Source organism: Scyliorhinus torazame, chromosome 14, assembly GCF_047496885.1.
Source record: "Scyliorhinus torazame isolate Kashiwa2021f chromosome 14, sScyTor2.1, whole genome shotgun sequence".
Taxonomy (NCBI): Eukaryota; Metazoa; Chordata; class Chondrichthyes; order Carcharhiniformes; family Scyliorhinidae; genus Scyliorhinus; species Scyliorhinus torazame.
In genome coordinates this window covers 136,878,360-136,904,947 of record NC_092720.1, presented here as the reverse complement: position 1 = coordinate 136,904,947, position 26,588 = coordinate 136,878,360, and the positions used below count along the sequence as shown (strand labels likewise).

At 48.6% G+C, this 26,588-nt stretch overlaps 1 protein-coding gene across 1 annotated transcript in view; it reads right to left on the bottom strand.

The window, feature by feature from the left end:
* Nucleotides 1-8,829: 8,829 nt before the first annotated feature.
* Nucleotides 8,830-26,588, bottom strand: part of LOC140390072 (lactosylceramide 4-alpha-galactosyltransferase-like) — a 139,932-nt gene continuing 122,173 nt past the window's right edge. Inside the window, exon 3 of the mRNA XM_072474948.1 lies at nt 8,830-12,053. Coding sequence (XP_072331049.1) covers nt 11,463-12,053 — 591 coding nt within the window. The 3' untranslated portion in view covers nt 8,830-11,462. The remainder of the gene's footprint in view (nt 12,054-26,588) is intronic.

Genomic DNA, 26,588 nt, shown 5'->3' with positions numbered 1-26,588 from the left:
AGAAAGGGATGGGTGGGACAGGTATTCCATTCGGGGCTGGATGCGAAGAACAGAGGGGTTGCAATACTGGTGGGGAAGCGGGTGTCGTTTGAGGCAAAGAATATTGTAGTGGATAATGGAGGTCGATACGTGATGGTGAGCGGAAGGTTGCAGGGGGTGCGGGTGGTACTGGTAAACGTATACGCCCAAACTGGGATGATGCCGGATTTATGAAGTGCATGCTGGGTCGGATTCCGGACCTGGAGGTAGGAAGCTTGATAATTGGGGGGGGGGGGGGGGGGGGGGGGATTTCAACTCGGTGCTGGATCCAGCATTGGATCGCTCTAGGTCCAAGACGGGGAAGAGGCCGGCTGCGGCCAAGGTGCTTAGGGGGTTTATGGAGCAGATGGGGAGAGTGGATCCATGGAGGTTTGCCAGGCCCCTGGCCAGGGGATTCTCATTCTTTTCCCAAGTACATAGAGCCTACTCCCTGATAGATTTTTTTGTTTTGAGTAGGGCTTTACTCCCGAAATTGGAGGGAACGGGGTATTCGGCCATAGCCATCTCAGACCACGCCCCGCACTGGGTGGAGCTGGAGTTAGGAGAGGAGAGGGATCAGCGCCTGTTGTGGCGTCTTGATGTGGGATTTTTGGCGGATGAGGAGGTGTGAGGGAGGGTGCAGGGGTGCATCGAGAGATATTTGGAGGCCAATGATAACGGAGAAGTGCAGGTGGGGGTAGTCTGGGAGGCGCTGAAGGCGGTGGTCAGGGGAGAGTTAATCTCCATCAGGGCCCACAGGGAGAAGAGAGAGGGCAGGGAGAGGGAGAGGTTGGTGGGGGAGATCTTAAGGGTGGACAGGAGATATGCAGAGGCCCCCGAGGAGGGACTATTCAGCGAGCGGCGAAGCCTCCAATCGGAGTTTGACCTGTTGACCACAGGGAAAGCAGAGGCACAGTGGAGGAAAGCACAGGGGGCAACGTACGAGTATGGGGAGAAGGCGAGCCGGATGCTGGCACACCAACTTCGTAAGAGGGAGGCAGCGAGGGAGATAGGTGGAGTTAAGGATAGCGGGGGGAATACGGTGCGGAGTGCGGTGAGAGTAAATGAGGTATTCAAGGACTTCTATGAGGAGCTGTACAGATCGGAGCCCCCAGCGGGGGAAGAGGGGATGTGACGATTTTTGGATCAACTGAGGTTCCCGAGGGTGGAGGAGCAGTAGGTGGCTGGTTTAGGGGTGCCAATTGGGCTGGAGGAGCTGGTTAAAGGATTGGGGAACATGCAGGCGGGGAAGGCCCCGGGGCCATATGGGTTCCTGGTTGAGTTTTATAGGAAATATGTGGACCTGCTAGGCCTGTTGCTAGTGAGGACTTTCAATGAGGCAAGGGGGGGGGGGGGGGGGGGGGACCCTGCCCCCAACAATGTCCAGGGCGCTGATCTCTCTGATCCTGAATCAGGACAAGGACCCACTGCAATATAGACCGATCTCGCTCCTCAATGTGGATGCTAAGTTGCTGGCAAAAGTGCTGGCTACGAGAATTGAGGAATGTGTCCCGGGGGTGATCCATGAGGATCAGACGGGATTTATAAAGGGCAGGCAGCTAAACACTAATGTGCGGAGGCTCCTCAACGTGATTATGATGCCATCGGTGGAGGGAGAAGCGGAGGTAGTGGCAGCTATGGACGCGGAGAAGGCCTTCGACCGGGTGGAATGGGAGTATCTTTGGGAAGTGTTGCGGAGGTTTGGGTTCGGGGAGGGGTTCATCAGCTGGGTCAGGCTGCTATATAGAGCCCCGGTGGCGAGTGTGGCTACGAATTGGCAGAGGTAGGAGTACTTTCGGCTGTACCGAGGGACGAGGCAGGGGTGCCCCCTGACCCCCTTGTTGTTTGCATTGGCAATTGAGCCTTTGGCCATGGCACTAAGGGAGTCCAGGAAATGGAGGGGATTGGTCCGAGGGGGAGAGGAACATCGGGTGTCGCTGTATGCGGACGACGTGTTGCTGTATATGGCAGATCCAGTGGAGGGGATGGTGGAGGTCATGCGGATCCTAAGGGAGTTTGGGGATTTCTCGGGCTATAAGCTCAACGAAGGGAAAAGTGAGCTCTTTGTGGTGCATCCAGGGGACCAGGGAAGGGGGAGAGACGACCTACCATTGAAGAGGGCGGAAAAAAAACTTTCGGTACTTGGGGATCCAGCTGGCTGGGAGTTGGGGGGCCCTGCACAAGTTCAATTTGACGCGGCTGGTGGAGCAGATGGAGGAGGATTTCAAAAGATGGGATGTGCTGCCACTCTCGCTAGCGGGCAGGGTACAGTCAGTTAAAATGATGGTCCTCCTGAGGTTTCTCTTTGTGTTCCATTGCCTTCCCATTGTGATTACCAAGGCCTTTTTTAAACGGGTAGGTAGGAGCATCATGGGTTTTGTGTGGGCAAATAAGACCCCGAGGGTAAAGAGGGGGTTTCTGGAGCGTAGCAGGGACAGGGAGGGCTGGCGCTGCCGAATCTGTGCGACTATTATTGGGCAGAAAACGTGGCGATGATCCGTAAGTGGGTAATAGAGGGAGAGGGGGCGGCATGGAAGAGGTTGGAGATGGCGTCCTGCAGGGGCACGAGCCTGAGGGCACTGGTGACGGCACCGCTGCCGCTCTCGCCGACAAGGTACACCACGAGTCTGGTGGTGGCGGCAACGCTGAAGATCTGGGGCAGTGGAGACGGCACCGGGGTGCGATGGGAGCCTCGGTTTGGTCCCCGATTCGGGAGAACCATCGGTTCGTCCCGGGAAGGATGGATGGGGGGTTTCGGAGCTGGCATCGGGCAGGGATTAGAAGAATGGGGGATCTCTTTATAGATGGGACGTTTGCGAGCCTAGGGGCGCTGGAGGAGAAGTTTGGGTTACCCCCGGGAAATGCGTTCAGGTATATGCAAGTGAGGGCGTTTGTGAGGCGGCAGGTGAGGGAATTCCCGTTGCTCCTGGCACAGGATTCAGGACAGGGTGATTTCGGGTGTATGGGTCAAGAGGGCAAGGTTTCGGCGATCTATCAGGAGATGAAAGAAGAGGAGGCCTCGGGAGAGGAGTTAAAGGGCAAGTGGGAGGAGGAGCTTGGGGAGGAGATAGATGAGGGTCTGTGGGCTGATGCCCTGAGTAGGGTAACTCCTCTTCCTCTTGCGCCAGGCTCAGCCTAATACAATTTAAGGTTACTCATAGAGCGCATATGACAGGGGCGAGGTTGAGTGGGTTCTTTGGGATGGAGGACAGGTGTGGGAGGTGCTTGGGGAGTCCGGCGAATCACGTCCACATGTTCTGGTCATGCCCGGCACTGGATGGGTTCTGGAGGGGTTTCGCAAGGACTATGTCCAAGGTGGTGAAAGTCCAGGTCAAGCCGAGTTGGGGGTTGGCACTATTTGGGGTAACGGATGAGCCGGGAGTGCAGGAGGCGAAAGAGGCCAGTATCCTGGCCTTTGCGTCCCTGATAGCCCGGCGGAGGATCTTGCTATTATGGAAGGACACGAAGCCCCCCAGTGTGGAAGCCTGGATAAATGACATGGCAGGGTTCATTAAGCTGGAGAGGATAAAGTTTGCCTTGAGGGTCTGTGCAGGGGTTCTTCAGGCGGTGGCAACTGTTCCTAGACTATCTCGCGGAGCGTTAGGAGGAGGCCAGCAGCAGCAACCCAAGGGTGGGGGGGGGTCTCTTTCGAGGGGGGGTTTTGGGTGGGTGGGGGGGCTTCCCCAAGGGTACCTTTGAATGTCATATGGGGGGGTTGCTATATATGGGGGAAACCCAATGTATAAGTTTTGTATTATTTTCGATTGTTGTGTTTGTGTTCCTTTTTCATTTTGTTATGGGGGGGGGGGGTTGTTAAAATTTTGTTGGAAAATCTGAATAAACATTTTTTTTTTTTTTAAACTGGTCAAATGGATTTCACCGCACTACTCAACATACCGATCATGGGCAAGGCAGTTGCGTAGTGGTATTATCGCTGGACTAGTAATCCAGAGACCCAGAGTAATGCACTGGGACCCGGGTTCGAATTGCGCCATGGCAGATAGTGAAATTTGAATTCAATAAAATCTGGAACTAAATGCCCCCCCCCCCCCAAAAAGGGGACCATGAAACCATTGTTGCTGGTTGTAAAAACCTATCTGGTTCACTAATGCTTTCAGGAAGGAAATCTGTCGTCCTTACCTGGTCTGGCCAGCATGTGACTCCAGACCCACAGCAATGTGGTTGGCTCTTCAATGCCCGCAGGGATGGGCAATAAATGCTGGCCCAGTCAGCACCGCCCACATCCCATGCATGAATAAAAAAATGTTTTGCACATTTAACCATTGGTGGTCATGCCCTCAGCTGCCCTGGAATTCACCCAGTTGACCTTTCCTCTTTGTCCGCAAATCTTTCTCCTTTAACACATTCCTTAAAAACCTACCACTTTTGGTACCTGTCTTAATGTCTCATTAATGACTTGGTGTCAAGTTTTGCTTGATAATGCTCCTGTGGAGCATCTCATGGGAGGTTTTTAACCACATTAAAGTCTTTATATAAATGTCAGTTGTTTGTGACCTAGTTTTAGTTGGAGATCTTCCACCGCTTAGCACAAACTCAGACCCTGTCCCCTCAGAACTCGACACGAGCAGCCTGTGTTAAATCATGTTCTTCCGGATTTTGTGATTGTTGGAGATTGGGAAGTGGAGGCAGGAAACAAGATCCAGTAACTGGGGAAGCGCCCAGCAATCCTTGGATGAGAGAATTATCATTGGAAAGCATGCTGTGAATGCGAACACCCAACTCTAAGCTGCTGACCCAACCCAACAACAGGACTCATTAAACTCACCATTTAAAATCCAATTTATTGTGTCAAAATAATCAGAGATTTATATATTTATATTATATACACAACCAAGAATACAGAATGCAGCCAATAAAAAAAATTCCCTTCAGATCCATTTATCACGTGTTAACAGATTTAAATTTAAAACTGTTACATTAGTTTAATGGAAAACATTCCATTCACCACTAGAATCAGAAAGAACCTAACTTCCTTTTTAAAAAAAGTATAGAAATATATCAATATTTCAAATATGCTTTGTAAAGAACATCTTACAAAGAACTTTTCAGATAAAAGTGACTTTCAGATGCTATTTTCTTTTTCAGATGTCAGATAGAAAATTCATTCCCATATCGGCAGCGTCACCAAAATTAAACACAGCACTTCATAAATCCTCAACACAGTCAATAATTAGAGGGGGAGTGATTGGGACAAAAATGATTGTGTGATTCCGCCTAGAGATGGGGTTCCAGAAATATCTCTGGCATCTCAGGGCAAGGTGGTGGAGGATCAAAAATTAATTGAATCTCATCCAATCAAAATAACCTCAAGATTTTGCGAGTAGATCACACAACGCATTGCATTGTTCAAGAGAAGAATTAGACCTGGATTCACAGAAACAGGATTGGATTCCCATTTCTTGTGCAGCAAGATTCCTGTCGGAACTGCTACAGACAACACAATGTGATGGGCAGGAACACTGATATAGAGAGAGCAAGACACAGAACTTCTTGGAAAACAAGGAAGTGTTTCAAACAGTTGCTCCATTTGAGTGCAACAACAGCACATCGAACTCAAGAGATTTTTTACAATGGTTTGTTCCCACTGCCACCGTGTTACTTACTCTCCAAAGGTTAGCCTCAGTGGCACCTGTCAGTTCATCAACTTGAATGAGATTTCTCGTCAAATATGGAAATGCTGCAGCAAAATGTTACTGCTGGAGAGACAGACAATCCCCCGACATTCCTTATCTTATCTCAGGCACTCTCAAAGCCAACAGGTCCCCCAGTGTAAACTGCGTGTGGACTATGACCCCTGTGACCTACCACACAAGTAACAGGGCAAAACGAGCGATATTAACAGCAATGAGCAGAAACATTGAAGTTGCTAAGTGATAAATGCACTCCGTCTAAATAATTTTAGTGATCTGGTGGGGAAACAAGTTTAATCTTTCAGGCAACTACCTTTGTTCATGAACAACTTTGGTGTCTTCTATCTTAAGAAGACTAAATTCACATTGGACAATTGGCCGATGGCCAATAAGCAACTATTTGGGAGTTGACATAAAAACAAAAAGCTGCAGTCACTGGAAATGTGCAATAAAAGCAGAAAATTCCGGAAATACTCAGACTTTGAAATGAGCAAGCCATGGTAAAATCATAAGGACATTAAAAAGAAAACACTTTCATTCAACACTCCCCCTGATTAGTTCTCAAATTCTTTGAGGTTGCAAAGAAAAACCGTTTAATGTCATGAAGATTCTGGAAGCAAAACCAAAGCTCAAAAAGCAGCAGGTTTAAAAACATATGGCTGAGGGAGCAGATGTGAGTAAAGGGAAAGTCTTCCTGGCATCTTCAATGATCTGTCTGGTCTGCTCATTATCTGTCAGATAGGGCAGTTCAGAATGAGACAGCCACTTGACTTCATAGGCCAGACAAGGATGCTGATTTTGAACAGAGGGCTAGCTGAGATCACTGTGCCAAGAGTGATCTTAAGGTTGCCCAGGACTGGAAAGGGCAGCCCAGACACATGACCCCCATCTCGGGGAGAGCCCTGGGGTCAACCCCTTACCCACAGCCTGAGCCCACCCAACCCCTTGGATCCTTGGGGCACCGTCTGTCCGCAACCTGGGAACAGCAGGTTCTAAACACATGAGTAATGGGCTAACCTCTTGACCCGCCCCCCCCCACTCCTAGGGTCCATCACACCAGCAAAGCACTCTTCAACACTCGCCTCAAAGCCCCCCCGGTAGAATTCCAATTGTGGGGGTCCGAGCAGATTTGGGCTTCCAGCCTGTTAATCTCATTCCAATGAATTCACATCGGCTGTTTGCATGTTCCCGCCAGCACGGGGCGGGAAACACGCCATGGATGGCGGGCAATACCTGGGCCTGCCGCCGATCCAGTTTTAAAGCTGGCATGGGATTCTCGGCTTGATCGGAATTCTCAATCTCAGTGGCAGGCAACGGGGAATCTCAGCCGATATCACAATGGGACCAATGTTCCAAACCTGGGGCTTTGGATTCACCGGCCTGTTACTGTGCATCAGGAAATAGGATTCTGCAACGTTGAATTAAATGGCTGCATTAGGAGCACAGTCAGAAAAATGCAGTCTCACAGTTATTACAGTGGTAAGATTGATCTGTATTGGGGTGCAGAGAGACGGGTCCCTATTGGGGCTGAGTAGAGACTGGTCCGCACTGGGGTACAGAGAGACACTCCATATTGGGGTACCAAGAGGGACAGGTCCGCATTGGGGTACAGGGAGAGCCATGTCTGCATTGGGGTACAGAGAGGGGTTCATATTGGGATAGAGAGAGACAGGTCCGTATTGGGGTGCAGATAGACCAGTCAGTTTTGGAGAACAGAGAGATGGCTCCATATTGGGGTACAGAGAGATGGCTCTGTATTGGGGTACAGAGAGATGGCTCCGTTTTGGGGTAGAGAGATGGCTCCATATTGGGGTACAATGAGACAGCTCCCCACTAGGATACAGAGAGATGGGTCCATATTGGGGGTCCAGTCAGATCGTCCATCATTTTGGGATACAAAGAGTTGGGTCCGTATTGGAGTACAGTGAGCCGGGTCATTAATGGGATACAGTGAGATGGGTATATGAGACAGGTCCGTAATGAGGTACAGCAAGACGGGTCTGTAATGAAGTATAGTGAGATGGGTCTGTAATGGGATACAGTGAGACTGGTCTGTAATAAGGTACAGTGAGGCAGGTGAAAGCAATAGGCAGAATGGGAAACTAAGACCGCAATCAAATCAGCCATGATCTTATTGAAGGGCAGAGCAGGCTTGAGGAACTGAATGATCTACTCCTCATTCATATGTTCATGTGAGTAATAAACACTGCATAATAAACGCTGTGTAAAAAACACTGCACCATCCATTAAACATCCCAATTTAATAAATATTGCCATTCCTGCATTGTGGTTAGGAGAATAAAAGCTTCACTTCAATCGTAACAACTAAACCAAATTGAATACTGCACAAATGTTAGAATTCCTTTATTACAATCACAGATATCTTTCCACGCTTTTAAGGTTGGGAGCTGTGAGAGGACCATTGGGCTCGAGCGTGCTGTCAATTAACATCTGTTCCCAAAGGGACAGCATCTAGTCGCCTGATGATCTCTCACTGAAGTGATGGTAGCCATGATGTGGAGATGCCGGTGTTGGACTGGGGTGGGCACAGAAGATTTATTGAAGCTGTAAATTTTCAATTAGGTCTGGGCATAGGGGAGTAGGGCACAGAATGGTAAACAACGACTCTGACTCAGTACTGATGCTCTTGTACTTGGAGCTGGCTGGGGTCTGGTTCGAGGCCTGCGCCAGGCCTCAGAAGTCGGGCTGAGGCACAAGCCAGAACCAAAAGAAAGGGAATGACTTCAATGAAAAGAGAGCAAAGTCATGGATCGATTATTTACAGGGAGTTGACAACGAGTCATATTGAGGCAATATATATACAATTTCTAGATTGTAACTTTGTCTATCCATACATGTGGGCTCACAAGGGTCAAAGGGCAGTGCACCAAAGCATGGTTGGTATGAACATTATCATTCTAACTGAAACATCTCACACACAATGTGAGATACCCCATCACATCACTGAGGAAGGAGCAGCGCTCCGAAAGCTAGTGATTCAAAACAAACCTGTTGGGACTTTAACCTGGTGTTGTAAGACTTCTTACTGTGCCAACCCCAGTCCAACACCGGCATCTCCACATCATGGCTACCATCACTTCAGTGAGAGATCATCAGGCGACTAGATGCTGTCCCTTTGGGAACAGATGTTAATTGACAGCACGCTCGAGCCCAATGGTCCTCTCACAGCTCCCAAAGCGTGGAAAGATATCTGTTGTTTTTCTACAGTGACTTGGCGTTTCTCCACTCTTCACATAGACAAAGTAAAAGGATGTTTATGTCAGCAAACAGACAAAAAATATAAAAAAGGTGCGTGTTGGAGTCATGATGGCAGAGGCAGTCACAGGAGCTGCACATTGTAGCAAGCAACACTAAAACGAGACTGCCTAATGGTTTCCATGTAAATCTTAATGTTTCACTCTGAAATTGTTTTGATTATTTTTATCCCTACTCTCAAACTCCCTTTATATTTTCTGTCTCTTTGCTGATGTAAACATCCTTTTACTTCGGAATAACAATGTATTTTGTGCCGCCTGCTCCCTCCGCCAATCAAAGTAAAATTCAATTCTAACCAACAAAACCAAGTCAGTCTTGCACAGCAGGAACAGAAAATGGAATCACGACTGAATATTGGTTACTAATTGACATGCCTGGATATAAATGGACATGGGCTCAAACAGAGAACAATAAAAAAAACCATAACAGACGAGGACAAGGCCTTCGGCCAGGAATCAGCTCTACTCAATACATGGGGCATCTGCACATGATTCTACCCTCCTAATCATGACAGGCTCCATCACATCACAACAAAAACGACACAAGAGGATGTTCCACCTCATGAAAAGGTAGCCCTGTGCCAGGGCCACTACCTCCAGTACAGAGGTAAGCTATTGGATGTATCTGCTCCTCACATTCGGACCTGGATTCTTTCCATAAAATTGGTCATCATAGCACAAAACCAAGTATCAGAAACGTAGAGCAGGAGCTGGAGAGATGAGGATGTAGTAACACTGTCCCCATCAGACCAACACATATCCTGCTCCACTTCAGCGAATGGAGGAGTGGGAATGTTCTTCAGGAGACAGGTCTGATCTGAGCCTCAAAGGTTTGAGGGCCAAACAGTGCAAAACCCTATCCTTGGGCCTCGCACTAGCAAGTTTGCAGCAGGTGGAGTATATCTCCAGTCAATTGTAACAAACAGACCTTCTGCGTCTGGCTACTTTACACACTTCAATTTCAATATTATTCACAAGGCATTGGGCCGACTGTGCTGCAATCGCATAATTTTTTTTTTTTTTACTTAAAAAGAAATTCCAATTAAGGGGTTATTTAGTGTGGCCAATCAATCTACCCTGACAGACACAGGGAGAATATGCAAACTGCACACGGAGACTGACCTGGGGCCAGGATCGAATCTTGGCGCCCTGAGGCAGCAGTGCTAACCACTGCGCCACCATGCCATGCCCTATTGCAATCACAGCAATGATAACAGACAGAGCTTCCACACAGAGAATCTCAGTGATATGCAGCAAGTTGACACAATGCCTCAGGCCAAGCAGCTGTGTATCTCACGCAGACACTGGCTCAAGACTGTTAGTTGTGGGGGTGGTGGGGGGGGGGGGGGGGAGCTGTTTGTTAAGAGTTGGCCAGATCCTCCCAACTTGTCAAATCTTTATTTTCCAAATGCAACTGCAGATGAACCAAAACCACAATTTCACAAAGTGACAGCTCTGTTAGTGCAATGAAAAAGGCTTACTCTGCAAGGTCATTCAATTACAAGACTCATTCAAAAAAATCATCCAATTAATCAATAGGCAACAATAGTGCAAAGTTTTCCCTTATGTCACTGAAAATTGAAGATCTTAAAACAGAAGTCTGTAATATATAAAAAAGTCAAAACCAAATTTTTCCCAAATATAAAAAAAAGAAACAATATATGCATCCAGTGTCTATCGAATACAATCTCAATAAAGGCAAGAGGCAGTGATTCACTCAGTAGACAATATAAACGTCAAAACTAAATTCCCCAGAGATTAAGAATATATCATACTCTATTTGCATAAAAAATCTTACCCACGTAATGGACCCTTCCAATAGTAAAGAGTAATACACTAGAGTTATACAGGATATTGCACCAGAAAGTGACAGCCACACTATCAGTGTTTGGCTATACTTTCTCCAGAAATATTTGACAAAGGAACTGCAAAAGGCTAATGACAAATGAAACGGGACAGCCTAGACAGTCTGTAGCAGTTACACTATGGACTCCAGTGAAGAGAGTGTTGATCAGGGGCACCTCCCAGTGTTAGACCCAGATCCATTTTTTACACCTGTACCGTCCAGTCCTAATAACTGATTTTCCGTTGGAGAAAATGATTCAATCATTTGAAGTAGTCAATGTCAATAATACAGGATATCAGGGTTAAAAAAAAGCCAATGGGTAATTGGAATTGAATAATTTTGAATTAAGATGCGTCGATTGTAATAGAGGCAGGGGCCTCAGGAAGAGGCCATTGACACAAAAAACTAGTGTCAACGATCTTAGTGCAGCCACTGAAGTTTGTGTGGGATGGGAGGGTGGAAGGTAAAGCTAGAGACAGAATACCACTTTTCCCATTTCTTATTACCCAGCTGTCACAAAGACAGCAGAAAGCTACAAATGAAGAAGTAATGAGATGAGGGTGAGTGGGACCCATTGGTATAAGTCATCATGATTGATTCGGTTAGCAGTGATTCTTAGGGATTAACATTCAATGCAAATACGCAAATCAACGTAAAAATCAAAAACCAAATTTAGAGCAATGCATATGTCATTGGACAGTAGTTACTAAAGAAGTAATCTAGTAATGATCGACTTCCTTTGATAGGATCTTTGTGAGAATTACTTAGAAAATTCCAGATGTGTACCCCATTAGTCTTTGAGAATTCACTTTGAATAGCATAACTATCCTTGTCCCATCGACCTTTTTCAAAGTACTTTTCCCAATTGGTGTACGGAACTGGGTAGAACCAGTTGCTGGACAAGTAGAAAATCCCTTTGCATTCTTTGTTAAGGAACATATCGAGATCATCAGTATTACACCATTTCTTCAACATTCGAGTTATCAGGTCAGGACCCTGGTGGCCCCAGATTTCACCATTGTAACTCTCAACGTAATCTGTTATGCACATGTTTGCGAAGGGATGATTGTGGTTAAATCCCAAAGCTGCACCGTTAGCATAATTTTTTGATTGCGAACAGATGAAGCTGAAGTTGTGGAGTTTCAAGGGCTTGAGTGATATGATATCCGTGTCCAGATAGACTCCTCCATACTTCCATAGCAGTGCTATCCGGCAGGCATCGGATAGCACGTGAATCCAGTACATTTCTTTGGTATAATCTACCTGTATAACAGAATAAAGGTTCATCATTTGCATGTTTTAATACTAAAATAGTCTGTTCCCTCCAAATGCTGCCCCTTGCTACGTACAATGCTCACTGGTCAAGGACCAATTACTGCAAGGTGGGATATGCGGATAGGAGAAACTGGGAGAGTTTAACCTTAAACTTGCCTGGTCTTTCGATGGAGAAAAAGCTGAAGTCACTTTTCCCTATTGCATCGGGCAAGGTCTGCATTTTTAATTTGATGGGAAAATGGAGGAAATATCACAAGAGCCAAACATTTCATTACACATACAAAATAAAACTCTACAGTCAAAAATATACAAAAACACATCAGACTTCAGATCAAAATATAACCAAGTAAGAATTTCTGACCACATTATTGGTGTGCACTATGGCTCATTCTGAAATATTGTTTGTGCAGTACACAAGGCTGGTTTAGCACAGTGCTAAATAGATGGCTTTTAAAGCAGACCAAGGCAGGCCAGCAGCGCGGGTTCAATTCCCGTACCAGCCTCCCCGAACAGGCACCGGAATGTGGTGACTAGGGGCCTTTCACAGTAATTTCATTTGAAGCCTACTTGTGACAATAAGCGATTTGCATTTCAATTTTTCATTTCAAGTATCTGTTTTGTTTGAACCCAAAATGCTCCAAGTACAGCAGGCAGTAAGAAGGCAAATGGTATGTTGGCCTTCATAGAGAGAGGATTTGAGTATAGGAATAGGGATGTTTTACTGCAATTGTATAGGGCATTAGTGAGGCCACACCTGGAGTATTGTGTGCAGTTTTGGTGTCCTGATCTGAGGAAGGATGTTCTTGCTATGGAGGGAGTGCAGCAAAGGTTTACCAAGCTGATTCCTGGGATGGCGGGACAGTTGTATGAGGAGAGACTAAGTCAGTTAGAATTATATTCATTGGAGTTTAGAAGAGTGAGGGGCTCTAATAGAAACTTATAAAATTCTAAGTGTTATATTACGATGTTGTAATATATATATATTACTCTTTTTGCCAGCCGAGTTGTTGAAATATAGATGTAGTCTTCCAGTGATGATAAAGTAATTTAATGAGCAATATTAATAATCGAGTTCTTTTTACTTAATACTAAACTAGTAAACAAACAATTAACTGTAGATTAAACTATTAAATAAGATAAAGATAATTACTGATATCGATTAACTTCTTCTCTCTAGCTTTGTACTCTTTGCATTCCAGACATACACTCCCCTAGGAAAGAGCGGGAAAACATTTATATAGGTCCTGATAGTGTGGCCATCTAGTGTTCAGTTGCTTGTACTAGCTTAACATAGTCTGATGATGTATTAGTACATACAGTGATCACTACATAACCTTTTTAAAAAATATTTTCTTGTGTATACATTAGAAAACTTGCATGAGAAATACAGTGGTTTACACAGTACAGCAAACACTAGAATTATGTTAAAATTCAAAGCTTAAACTTTAAATTGCAGCATGGCAGCCCAGTGGTTAGCACTGTGGCTTCACAGCGCCAGGGTCCCAGGTTCAATTCCCCTCTGGGTCACTGTCTGTGTGGAGTCTGCACGTTCTCCCAGTGTCTGCATGGATTTCCTCCAGGTGCTCCGGTTTCCTTCCACAGTCCAAAGACGTGTAGGTTAGGTGGATTGGACATGCTAAATTGCCTAAACGCAGAGCCAGGCAATCGATTTATTGGCCATGTATTAATCAAGACATCACAGACATGATTACTTCCTGTTCCACCTGTCAGAAAAGTCTGGCCAAATTCAACAGTGCAAAGAAAAATTGCAGCAACATATCACATTATCACCATGGTGAAAGTAGGTATCAACCTCTTTCATTCATATGGCAGAGATTACATTTTAGTCATTGACTATAATTCAAATTTTCCAGAAGACATGATACTGAATGAAGTTACTGTGAAAAGCCCCTAGTCGCCACATTCCGGCACCTGTTCGGGGAGGCTGGTATGGGAATTGAACCGTGGTGCTGGCCTGCCTTGGTCTGCTTTCAAAGCCAGCTCTTTAGCCGTGTGCTAAACCAGCCCCTAGGAGACAAGTCTTTGGAATTGAGTAGATTTGAAGCGCCTGTATCTAATTTGAAAGTAATAGGACAATTGTTGATACATACTCTAGCCATCCAATCATTGCTAACGATGTTGACTTGTTGATTCTTTGTTGCTTGAAGAGTTTTCTTAGTTGCGTGAAGAGTTTTCTTTGTTGCTTGAAGATCTGTCTTTTTTGCTTGAAGATCTGTCTTCGCTGATGCTTCAATCACTCCGACAAAGAAGGTATTTTCCAAGGAAAAAATGTCATCATCTTGGGAAAAATCTTGTGGTAAACTGACTTTTTCATCTGTTTCAACTGCTCTCACGTTGTAATTCTTCTCGTGTGTAGGAGGGAGATACTTTGCTGAAGACTGGCACTGAGAAGCATAACGATTCCTCTTGGAACATCTCAAACAGGGTTTTCCAAAAGCTGGGCAATTTCCCTTTAAATGGGCGTTGCCACATCTGTGTCACATCATCACAGGATGCCGTGACGCATCATTGACGTTCGTGCATGTGCAGACCTCTTTTGCGGTGTCTCGCGTTTTTGTGCGAAGTGCGCATGTCCCGAGTTGGAAAATGCGTGCGCAAGCTGCTGTCGCGAACGTGCTGCTGTGCTGCTGAGACACCATTTTTATTTTCTCAGCCTTGTGGTGGACTTTGGCTCCTTTTTCTTTCGGATAAAACTCTTAAGTATTGACTTTTACTTTGTTCACTGGAGATGCATTTTTCTTTTTTTTTTTTAAATATATTTATTAAAGTTTTTTAACACAATTTTTCTCCCTTACAAACAATAACCCCCCCCCCCCCCGCCCCCCATTGTAACAAAAAGAACCGAGAAATCGCGCAGAGCAAGATATATACATGGCAAAATGATATATTTACACAGCTTTGTACACTGGCCCTCACCCGTACGTGCCAGTTTCCCCAACCCTTCATGTTATCTCTTGCTCATCCACCCTCCCAGGCAGTCCCCCCTTCCCCCCCCCCCCAGGACGTCCGCTCCCCCCCCCCCCCCCCCCAAAGGTTGCTGCTGCTGCTGACCGACCTTCCTCTAACGCTCCGCGAGACAGTCTAGGAACGGTTGCCACCACTTGTAGAACCCCTGCACAGACCCTCTCAAGGCGAACTTAATCCTCTCCAACTTTATGAACCCAGCCATATCATTTATCCAGGCCTCCAGGCTGGGGGGCTTCGCCTCCTTCCACATTAGCAAGATCATTTGCCGGGCTACTAGGGACGCAAAGGCCAGAATGCCGGCCTCTTTCGCCTCCTGCACTCCCAATTCGTCCACTACTCCAAATATTGCTAGCCCCCAGCTTGGCTTGACCCGGACTTTCACCACCTGAGATATTGCTCCCGCCACTCCTCTCCAGAACCCCTCCAGAGCCGGGCATGACCAAAACATATGGGCATGGTTCGCCGGGCTCCCTGAGCACCTTCCACATCTGTCCTCTACCCCAAAGAACCTACTCAACCTCGCCCCCGTCAAGTGCGCTCTATGGACCACCTTAAATTGCATCAGGCTGAGCCTGGCACACGAGGAGGAGGAATTAACCCTACCTAGGGCATCAGCCCACAGACCTTCCTCGATCTCCTCCTCCCATTTACCCTTCAACTCTTCTCCCAGCTCTTCCCCCTCTTCTTTCAACTCCTGGTGTATTTCCGACACCTTGCCCTCCCCGACCCATACACCCGAGATCACCCTATCTTGAACTTCTTGTGCCGGGAGCAACGGGAATTCCCTCACCTGTCGCCTCACAAAAGCCCTCACCTGCATATATCTAAAAGCATTTCCCGGGGGTAACTTGAACTTCTCCTCCAGTGCCCCTAGGCTCGCAAACGTCCCGTCGATGAACAGGTCCCCCATTCTTCCAATCCCCGCCCGATGCCAGCTCTGGAACCCCCCGTCCATCTTCCCCGGGACAAACCGGTGGTTACCCCTGATCGGGGACCACACCGATGCTCCCATTGCACCCCGGTGCCATCTCTACTGGCCCCAGATCCTTAGCGTTGCCGCCACCACCGGGCTCGTGGTATACTTTGTCGGCGAGAGCGGCAGCGGTGCCGTCACCAACGCCCCCAGGCTCGTTCCTTTACAGGACGCCATCTCCATCCTCTTCCATGCCGCCCCCTCTCCCTCCATAACCCACTTGCAGATCATCGCCACATTTGCTGCCCAGTAGTAGCTCCCCAGGATTGGCAGCGCCAACCCTCCTCGGTCCCTACTGCGTTCCAGGAACCCTCTCCTTACACTCGGGGTCTTATTCGCCCACACAAACCCCATAATACTCCTGCCTACTCTCTTAAAAAAGGCCTTAGTGATCACGATGGGAAGGCACTGAAACACAAACAGAAACCCCGGAAGGACCACCATTTTGACCGACTGCACTCTACCCGCCAGCGAGAGCGGTAACATGTCCCATCTTTTGAAATCGTCCTCCATTTGCTCCACCAACCTCGTCAGATTCAGTTTATGTAGGGTCCCCCAACTCCTGGCTATCTGGATCCCCAGATAGCAAAAGCTCCCCTCCGCCCACCTCAGCGGTCGGTCCCCTATCCCTCTTTCTTGGTCCCCCGCCTGTAATACAAAGAGCTCACTTGTCCCTACATTGAGCTTATAGCCCGAAAACTCCCCAAACTCCCTTAGAGCCTGCATGACCTCCACCATTGGATCCGCCACGTACAGCAACAGGTCATCCGCATATAGCGACACCCGATGCTCTTCTCCCCCTCGGACCACCCCCCTCCATTTATTAGACTCCCTCAATGACATGGCCAATGGTTCAATCGCCAATGCGAACAACAGGGACACCCCTGCCTCTTCCCTCGGTACAGTCGAACGTACTCCGACCTCCGCCGGTTCATCACTACACTTGCCATTAGGGCTCTGTAAAGGAGCTTAACCCAATTGATAAACCCTGCCCCGAACCCAAACCTACGCAGCACCTCCCAGAGATACTCCCACTCTACTCGGTCAAAGGCCTTCTCCGCGTCCATAGCTGCCACTATCTCCGCCTCTCCCTCCTCCGATGGCATCATTATCACGTTTAAGAGCCGCCGCACATTGGTGTTTAGTTGCCTGCCCTTTACAAATCCCGTCTGGTCCTCGTGGATTACCCCCGGGACACAGTCCTCGATCCTCGTGGCCAGCACATTTGCCAGCAACTTTGCATCCACATTGAGGAGCGAGATCGGCCTGTACGATCCACATTGCAGTGGGTCCTTGTCCCGCTTTAGGATCAAAGAAATTGTCGCTTCCGACATTGTCGGGGGCAGGGTCCCCTCCTCTCTTGCATCATTAAAGGTCCTCAACAGTAGCGGGGCCAACAGGTCTGCGTACTTCCTGTAGAACTCCACCGGGAAATCGTCTGGTCCCGGGGCCTTCCCCGCCAGCATGCTCCCCAAACCCTTGCTCAGCTCCTCCAACCCAATTGGTGCCCCCAAACCAGCCACCTCTTGCTCCATCACCCTCGGGAATCTCAGCTGATCTAGGAATCGTCTCATCCCCTCTTCCCCCGCTGGGGGCTGGGATCTGTACAGCTCTTCATAAAAGGCCTTGAATACCTCGTTTATTTTCGTCGCACTCCGAACCGTGGCTCCCCTTCCATCTTTGACTCCCCCTATTTCCCTCGCTGCCATCCTCTTACGGAGCTGGTGTGCCAGCATTCGACTAGCCTTTTCCCCATACTCGTAGGTCGCCCCCTGCGCTTTCCTCCACTGTGCCTCCGCCTTCCCTGTGGTCAACAGGTCAAACTCCGTCTGGAGCCGTCGTCTTTCCCCAAGTAATCTTTCCTCCGGGGCCTCTGCGTATCTCCTGTCCACTCTCAAAATCTCCCCCACTAACCTCTCCCTTTCCATACCCTCTGTCTTCTCCCTATGAGCCCTAATGGAAATTAGCTCTCCCCTGATCACCGCCTTCAACATCTCCCATACCACCCCCACCCGCACCTCCCCGTAGTCGTTGGCCTCCAAGTACCTTTCGATACACCCCCTCACCTTCCCACACACCACCTCGTCCGCCAGCAGTCCCACATCCAGCCGCCACAACGGGCGTTGGTCCCTCTCCTCTCCCAGCTCCAGTTCCACCCAGTGCGGAGCATGGTCCGAAACGGCTATAGCCGAATACTCCGTCCCCTCCACCCTCGGGATGAGCGCCCTACCCAGAACAAAGAAATCTATCCCGGAGTAGGCTTTGTGTACATGGGAGAAGAAAGAAAATTCCCTGGCCTGCGGCCTTGCAAACTGCCATGGGTCCACTCCACCCATCTGATCCATAAACCCCCTAAGTACCTTGGCCGCCGCCGGCCTCTTTCCAGTCCTTGATTTGGAGCGGTCCAGTGCTGGATCCAACACTGTATGGAAGTCCCCTCCCATTATCAGGCCTCCTATCTCCAGGTCCGGAATGCGCCCCAACATGCGCTTCATGAATCCTGCAGCATCCCAGTTCGGGGCGTTTACGTTTACCAACACCACCCACGTCCCTTGCAGCCTACCGCTCACCATTACATATCGCCCTCCGTTGTCCGCTACAATAGTCTTGGCCTCAAATGACACCCGCTTTCCCACCAATATTGCCACCCTATTCTTCGCGTCCAGTCCCGAGTGGAATACCTGTCCTACCCATCCCTTTCCTAGCCTGACCTGGTCCGCCACCTTCAGGTGTGTCTCTTGGATCATGGCCACGTCCGCCTTCAGTGACTTTAAGTGCGCGAACACTCGAGCCCTCTTCACCGGCCCATTCAGGCCCCTCACATTCCACGTTATCAGCCGGATTGGAGGGGCTCTCACACCCCCCCCCCCCCCCCCCCACGCCCCGCCGACTAGCCATCTCCTTTTCTGGGCCAGTCCCGCGTCTGCGCCTCCCTCACCCTCCAGTCCCCCAGAGGGGGGACCCCCGTCCCGACCACCTCTTCTGTGTCCCATTCCCTTTCGGCCAGTGCAGCAGCAACCCTTCCCCCCCCACCCCGCTAGACCCCTGTCTAGCTTTTTTGCTCCCCCCATGTCACTCCCGTAAGTCAGCTGACGCCTTCTGACCCCGGCTTCCCCCGCCGTCCCATTGACCTCCCCGCGTGGGAGTCTCCCAATCCATATGCATTCCTTCGTTCCCCTTCCCGCCTTTCTTCCCGCGCGCGGGAAAACACCCCGCGCTTTCCAAAGCCCGCTCCGCCCCCTCTGGCGTAGCTCCTGTCGCGGCCTTGTCTCTCTCCCCCAGCCCATGTAACATTTCCTGCGCGTGATTGACCCCCTATATACAACAACCATCACACACAAAACCCCAAAATATCCCCCCCACCCTCACAAACCCTCAGTTAGAGTCCACCTTTTCGGCTTGTACAAAGGTCCACGCCTCTTCAGGCGTTTCGAAGTAATAGTGTTGGCCCTTGTATGTGACCCACAGTCGTGCTGGCTGCAGCAATCCAAATTTCACTTCTTTCCGGTACAATGCTGCTTTGGCCCGGTTGAAACTTTATAGCTTTGCAACTTCCGTGCTATAGTCCGGGTATATTCGGATCTCTGCATTGTCCCAATTACTGCTCCGCTCCTTCTTGGCCCATCTCAGGACCCACTCTCTGTCCGTGAACCGGTGGAACCTCACCACCATCGCCCTTGGCGGCTCATTTGCCTGGGGCTTCTTCGCCAGCACCCGATGTGCCCCGTCCAACTCCAGTGGCCTCGAAGGGGCCTTCGTGCCCATCATTGCCTCGAGCATCGTGCTCGCGTATGCCCCGGCATCAGCCCCCTCCACTCCCTCAGGGAGACCCAGGATTCGCAGATTCTTTCTCCTCGACCTGTTCTCCAGGTCTTCGAGTCTTCCCGCCCACCTCTTGTGTAGCGCCTCGTTCTGCTCCACTCTCACCGCCAGGCCCATGAGCTCGTCCTCGTTCTGGCTGACTCTTTTCTGTACCTCCTGGATCTTAGCTTCGTGGGCCTTCTGGGCGATCCAGAGTCCTTCAATTGCCGAAAGCACAGGCGCCAACATCTCCTTGCGCATCTTCTCGCGCTGCTCCTCGAAGCAGCGCTTGATGAACTCCTGCAGCTCCCCTTTGTCCCTGGCCGCCGCCATTTTGTTTTCTTTCCCTCGCTTCTCCCGTTGCTCCAGTGCCGCTCCTTTGGCCGTTACACTTCTGGTCCGTTTCATAGAAGTTGGAGGGGGACCTCTCTCTTCCCTTCCCTACGGGCTGCGTCAAAAAAAAAAAAAAAGTTCCGTTGGGGCTCCTCTAATGAGCCCGAAAGTCCGTGGTAGCGGGAGCTGCCGAATCGTGCGGCTTAGCTCCGCATAGCCGCAACCGGAAGTCGAGAGGGAATCCTTTTGGCAGTGTTTGCTTCACCGGTCTGCCCCAAAAAGTCTATGGAAACTCCTGAAAAAGGTCTGAGAGTCCGTTCCAGACAGGAGCTGCCGAATGCGCGACCTACTCCTCCATGGCCGCCACCGGAAGCCTCGTCCCTGCTTCTTCAATGGCCTTGGTAGATCTTTTCACAGTTGTTCCCTCTGCTGCTAGAATTCACCTTTAGTAGAGTCAAGTCAGATTGCAGCTTTAAGCTTGCCCTTCCCCAGCCTGCATGCTGGAAGAGGCCTTTGTCTATTCCTGCAGCTCAAGCCAAATCTTTTACTGTTTCTGCCGGGTCTGGTAGCCAAAAGCCATAACATTCCTGGGGGACACTGTCAGGGGAATGCTGCAGTCTTCTTCCCACACCGGGAAATGTCAAACAAATGCCGTGGGGGCCCTGTAAAAGAGCCCAAAAGTCCGTTCCAAGCGGGAGCTACCGAATATGCGACCTAGCTCTGCATAGCTGCACCTGGAAGTCCTCGGAGATGCATTTTTCAATAGCAATTTTCAATGTAAGATCATTTTGACGTAATAAGGCTTCTCGTAAAGATTCATCTGTTATACCATAAATGATTTGGTCTCTCACTAGAGAGTCATGCACATCAGCATAATTACAGGTCTGAGATAGGAGTTTTAGATCAGTTATGAAGTTGTTCACAGATTCTCCATCTTTTTGCACTCGCTTATGAAATCGAAATCGTTCTAAAACTTTGTTAATCTGCATTCTGCAGTGATCATCAAATGTGGTGATTATATGTTCAAATTTGGTTTTATCTTCGTTTCCAGCAAAAATAAATGAGTTATAGATTTCAATTGCCTGCTGTCCTTCTAGGGACAGAAGCAAAGCAATCCATCTAGCCTCTGAAGCAGTATTCAGATCACTAGCTTCCAGATAAAGCTGGAATTGTTGCTTAAACAGTCTCCAATTAAGATTAAGGTTACCAGTTGTCTTCAGATGTCTGGGAGCCTGCACTTGATCCATCAAAAATAGTAGTCGAGGATTCAGTTTCTGCAATGACTTCACCAGTCGAATAGTCGGTATCGGAACTCTATCGTCTTTGTTTGAATTTACTTACTAGTCTTTCTTAAAGCTTTTTAAACCTGGTACCATTTTATATTATGATGCTGTAATATATATATATTACTCTTTTTGTCTAGCCGAGTTGTTGGAATACAGACGTAGTCTTCCAGTAATAATAAAGTAATTTAATGAGTAACGTAAAATAATCTTGAGTTCTATTTACTTAATCCTAAACTAGTAAACAAACAAATAACTGTAGATTAAAATATTAAATAAGATACAGATAATTACTGATATCTATTAACTTCTTCTCCCTAGCTCTGTACTCTCTACACTCCAGACACACACTCCCCTAGGAAAGAGCGGGAAAATATTTATATAGGTCCTGATAGTGTGGCCATCTAGTGTTCAGTTGCCTGTACTAGCTTAACATAGTCTAGTCTGATCATGTATTACTACATACAGAGATCACTACACTAACAGGAATAGACAGAGTAGATTCAGAAAGAGAGTTCATGATGGTGGGCGAGTCCAGAACTGAGGGTCATAGTTTGAGGATAAGGGGGTCAACTTTTTAGGACTGAGGTGAGGAGAAATTTCTTCACCCAGTGAATGGTGAATCTGTGGAGTACCCTCCCACAGAAAGTAGTTGAGGGCAAAACATGGTGTGAAGGAATTAGATATAGCTATTGGGGCTAAATGGATCAAGGAATATGGGGGAAGGCAGGATCAGGGTATTGAACTTGATCAGCCATAAATGGCGGAGCAGGCTTCCAAGGGCCAAATGACCTCCTCCTGCTTCTATTTTCTATGCATGTTTCATTTGTGTGTTAGCTATCACAAGAATGAGTCACTGAACATATACCACATACTCTATAGTTGATCGTGTTCTCACATATTGAATCCATCACCAAGGTAGGTAAAGATGTAGTTTACAGCAGCCTCACTCAGATGTAACCAAGTCATTAAATTTGGTGTTTATACATTGTTGCGTTCCAAGAGGACGCGCTGTAGCCTGAATGAATTCAGCATTGAAACACTCTGTAAACATAGTTACTGCGAAGAGAAAAATATAGATCTCCGTATCATTACGGTGGCAGATTATCAGAGACAACCCACAGAATGCTGACTGCAAACCCAAACTTAACCTTAGCAATCAATGCGTTGGATCCCAAGACTAGTCAGTCAAGCATCGAAACAGCTGGGATTTTTCACATCGTATAATTTATGAGTTTGAAAATACGGCTCCTGCGATAGAATGGACAGCAAAACTTTTCGCCTTTGCAGAAAAGCAGCCAGCAAGAAACCACCATGCATGCTGGATCAAAGCAACCAAAAAGCAATCTTCCAAGAAGATTTTAAAAGAAAAAGCCAGCTGAAGATTTCTTGGAGGGAAAAATGATGAAACATTGGCCCCCAGTCGATAGTATAATTGAACGATCGCAATCCAAACTGGTTTTGTCTATTATTATGACCCCTTTGACAGCTGAGAATGAGTTCCTTCGGTAATTGGGGATGGGGTTTCCTCTTAACAATGGGGAGCCAATCAGTATAGAAACTCTGACATGCCCCTTCGGGGAGAGGAGTTGTAGTTTTGTTATATGTGGGGGGGGGGGTTCTAATTCGTTCTTGGGATGTGGGCATTGGTGGCTGGGCTAGCATTTGTTGTCCATCTCTAGTTTCCCTTGAACTGAGTGGTTTGCTAGGCCATTTCAATGGGGGTCAGTTAAGAGTCAACAACATTGCTGTGTAGATCTGGAGTCACATGGAGGCTAGGCCAAGTAAGGATGGCAGATTTCCTTCCCTGAAGGACATTAGTGAAGCAGATGGGGTTTTACGACAATCGACAATGATTTTATGGTCATCATTAGGCTTTTAATTCCAGATTTTTTTATTGAATTCAAATTTCACCATCTGCCATGGTGGGATTCGAACCCAGGACCTCAGAGCATTAGCCTAGGTCTCTGGATTACTATTCCAGTGACAATACCATTACGCCACCAACTCCCCCATATACCATGTCTGCATGGGTTTCCTCCGGGTGCTCCGGTTTCCTCCCACAATCCAAAGATGTGCAGGTTAGGTGGACTGGCTGACTGGGTTACGGGGATAGGGTGGAGGTGTGGGCTTAAGTGGGGTGGTCTTTCCAACTGCTGGTGCAGACTCGATGGGCCGAATGATCTCCTTCTGCACTACAGATTCTATGATTCAAACCTATCAACAGAAGAAGAACAGAGATAATAAAAGCAAATTACTGTGGATGCTGGAAACTGAAACGAGAAAGAAAATGCTGGAAAATCTCAGCAGGTCTGGCAGCATCTGTAGGGAGAGAAAAGAGCTAACGTTTCGAGTCCGATGACTCTTTGTCAAAGCTAACAGACAGAGAAAGTGGGAAATATTTATACTGTGGAGTGAGAATGAAAGATGAGTCATAGCCATAGAAACCCAGGGAAACCGGATGCTAATGGTCACAGAAACCAAGGGGAAAGAGTGCTAATGGCAGTCTCCAGAGAGGACAAAAGATGTGAAAGGTCAAACAGCAGGGAAACTAACATCAGAGGATGAACTGTAGGTGTGGGGGAGGGGAAGGGGGAAGCAAAGAGGAGAAAGGGTAAGGAAAGGTGGATAAGATGGGGGGGGGTTAAATATATATTAAGAAAGACAAGAAATGGTAAAAGACAGTTAAAATGAAATGGGATGAAAACAAATAGTCGAGGTGGGGTAGAGCTAATCATCTGAAGTTGTTGAATTCGATGTTGAGACGTGCCTAACCGGAAGATGAGATGTTGTTCCTCCAGTTTGCTCAAGAACAGAGAGAAGATATAATAAAGATACTGAAAGAGTATAGAGTTGTCGGGAAATACCAGGGGCACTCCATTAACAGATCATGATGTACGCATAAGAAACTCTGAACCAATAAATCCATGGTAACTGGCTCAGATACTTCCGGTGGCGGTGATGAACTGAGTGGACGCACATCAGGTGGCTCTCCTACCAATCGGACACAAAATAGAAAAATTTCTAGGACTTTTGGCTTGAAATATCACCCAAAACTCCTCTAAATCCAGAAAGTATTAACAGCGAAGAAGTAGGAAGGAAGATGCCAGCAAACGGTAGCTCAAAGGGCCAGCGAGAAGGCAGAAGTGGCGGAAAGGGGAAGGAACAACAAGCGGATGGGCCAGCGGACCCAAGAGGCAAGGTGGAGGCCCCGGCGAACCAAGAGGGGCAGTGACCAGAACGGCGGAACAGGAACAGGCAGCGATGCCCCCCACCACATCCGAGGATGGATGGAAGACATTTCTAAAAAAGGAGCTGACCGCCATGAGGGAGGTGATTTTAAATGGAGTTCCAGGTGGTGGCGAAAGAGATGGTGACGGAAGCGGTGGCAGCCCTCCAGCGCACGATAGACAGCCTGGGCCTGGGAAGGAAGGTGGAAGCCCAGGAAAAGACGATCCTGGACTTGGAAAAGACGTCAACTGACCAGAGCAACAGGATCGTGGCTTGGGAGAGTGAAGTGAAGAGGTTGGTGGCGGCCCAAGGGAACTTGAAGGGGAACGTCGAGGACCAGGAAAACAGGTCCCGGTGAAAGAATGTCCATATTGTGGGAGTGCCAGAGGGGGTGGAGGGAAGTGACCCAACGGACTATATCGCCCAAATGCTGGGCAAGGTAGTTGGGAGAGACAGCTTCCCCAGATCTCGACAGGGTACACAGTTCGCTCCAACCAAAGCCCAAAACGGGTGAGCAGCCAGAGAGCGATAATCGCAAAGTGGCACCGGTATCAGGACTGGGAAAAGGTCCCGAGGTGGGCCCGACAGACAAAGTCGTGCACATGGGAAGGACACTGAATTAGGGTGTACCAGGACATTGGGGCAGACCTTCCAAAAAAGAGAGCCGAATTTAATAAGGTAAAATCAGCACTCACTAAGAGCGGGGTGAGGTTCGGCATGTTGTTCCCGGCCAGACTCTGAGTAACGTACAAGGGGAAAGAGCACTACTTCGGCACCCCGGGGAGGCTGAAGTGTTTGTGTGAACGAGCAACCTGGGGAAAGAACAAACCCAGCAACGGTGAGGACAGCAGGAAAAAAGGACTGAAAGCGGAGGACGAGATGGGACCAAGACTCACTGTATGGACTTTACGCGGGACTGTGCTGACTCGTTCTCGGAGTCAAGTTGGAAGACAGAAGGGAGAGACGACAAGGGAAACATGTGAGAGGGGGAGGAAAGGAACGGAGACAGGCAGACAGGGCTAGTCCAGCCCAGGGAGGGGAGCCACCGTACTAGCAGGGTGGGCTAGCACGGGAAGACAGGCAGTAAGTGGGGGGCCGCCGGGCATGTCTCAGAGGAGAGGGAGCATCTGGCCAGGGGGAGAAAGGGGAGACAGGGAGGGGGAGGGGGGGGAGCCCACAGAACAGAAAAGGGGCAGAAAGGCAGGAAAGGGCTGGCAGCAAGACAAATACAGGCCTCAGCAGGCACGGAACGGACAGAGGAATCAAGATGGCACCACAAGCAGCCACTTTGGAGGATCCCTGGGCAAAGGGAGACCCCGGAGTGCAGGGGCGCACCCATGTAGCTTACACATAATTGGCAGCCGTCTGGACAAAAGGAAACCCCGGAGCGCAGGGGCCTGACCTCATGCCGAGAGCGGTGACCGCAAACATTTTGGACGGCCCCCTAAAAAAGGGAAACCCCAGAATGCAGGGATGCGTCCACCAGGTAAGCATTGTTGATCCCGCAGGAACGTGGGGGGGGGGGGTCAGAAACTCCCCACCAGGATAGTCACCTGGAATGTAAGGGGTCTCAACGGCCCTGTGAAAAGAGCTAGAGTCTTCGATGGAACGTGGATCATATAGACCCATTTTGCTGCTAAATGTGGGTGCGAAAATATTCGCAAAGGACCTGGCTAAAAGGCTGGAGAATTGTGGACCACAGGTGGTCGCTGAGGACCAAACGTGCAAGCTCTGCACAGACAGTGACCCAAGCCGGGAATTGAACCTGGGGCCCTGGAGTTATGAAGCACAGTGCTACCCACTGTGCTACCGTGCCGCCCTGACCAGAACCCGAATGAGCAAGTTTTTCCCGGAGGTAAATATGAACGGTGCCAGAGGGGCTTGGCCAAACACACCCACATGTTCTGGGCTTGT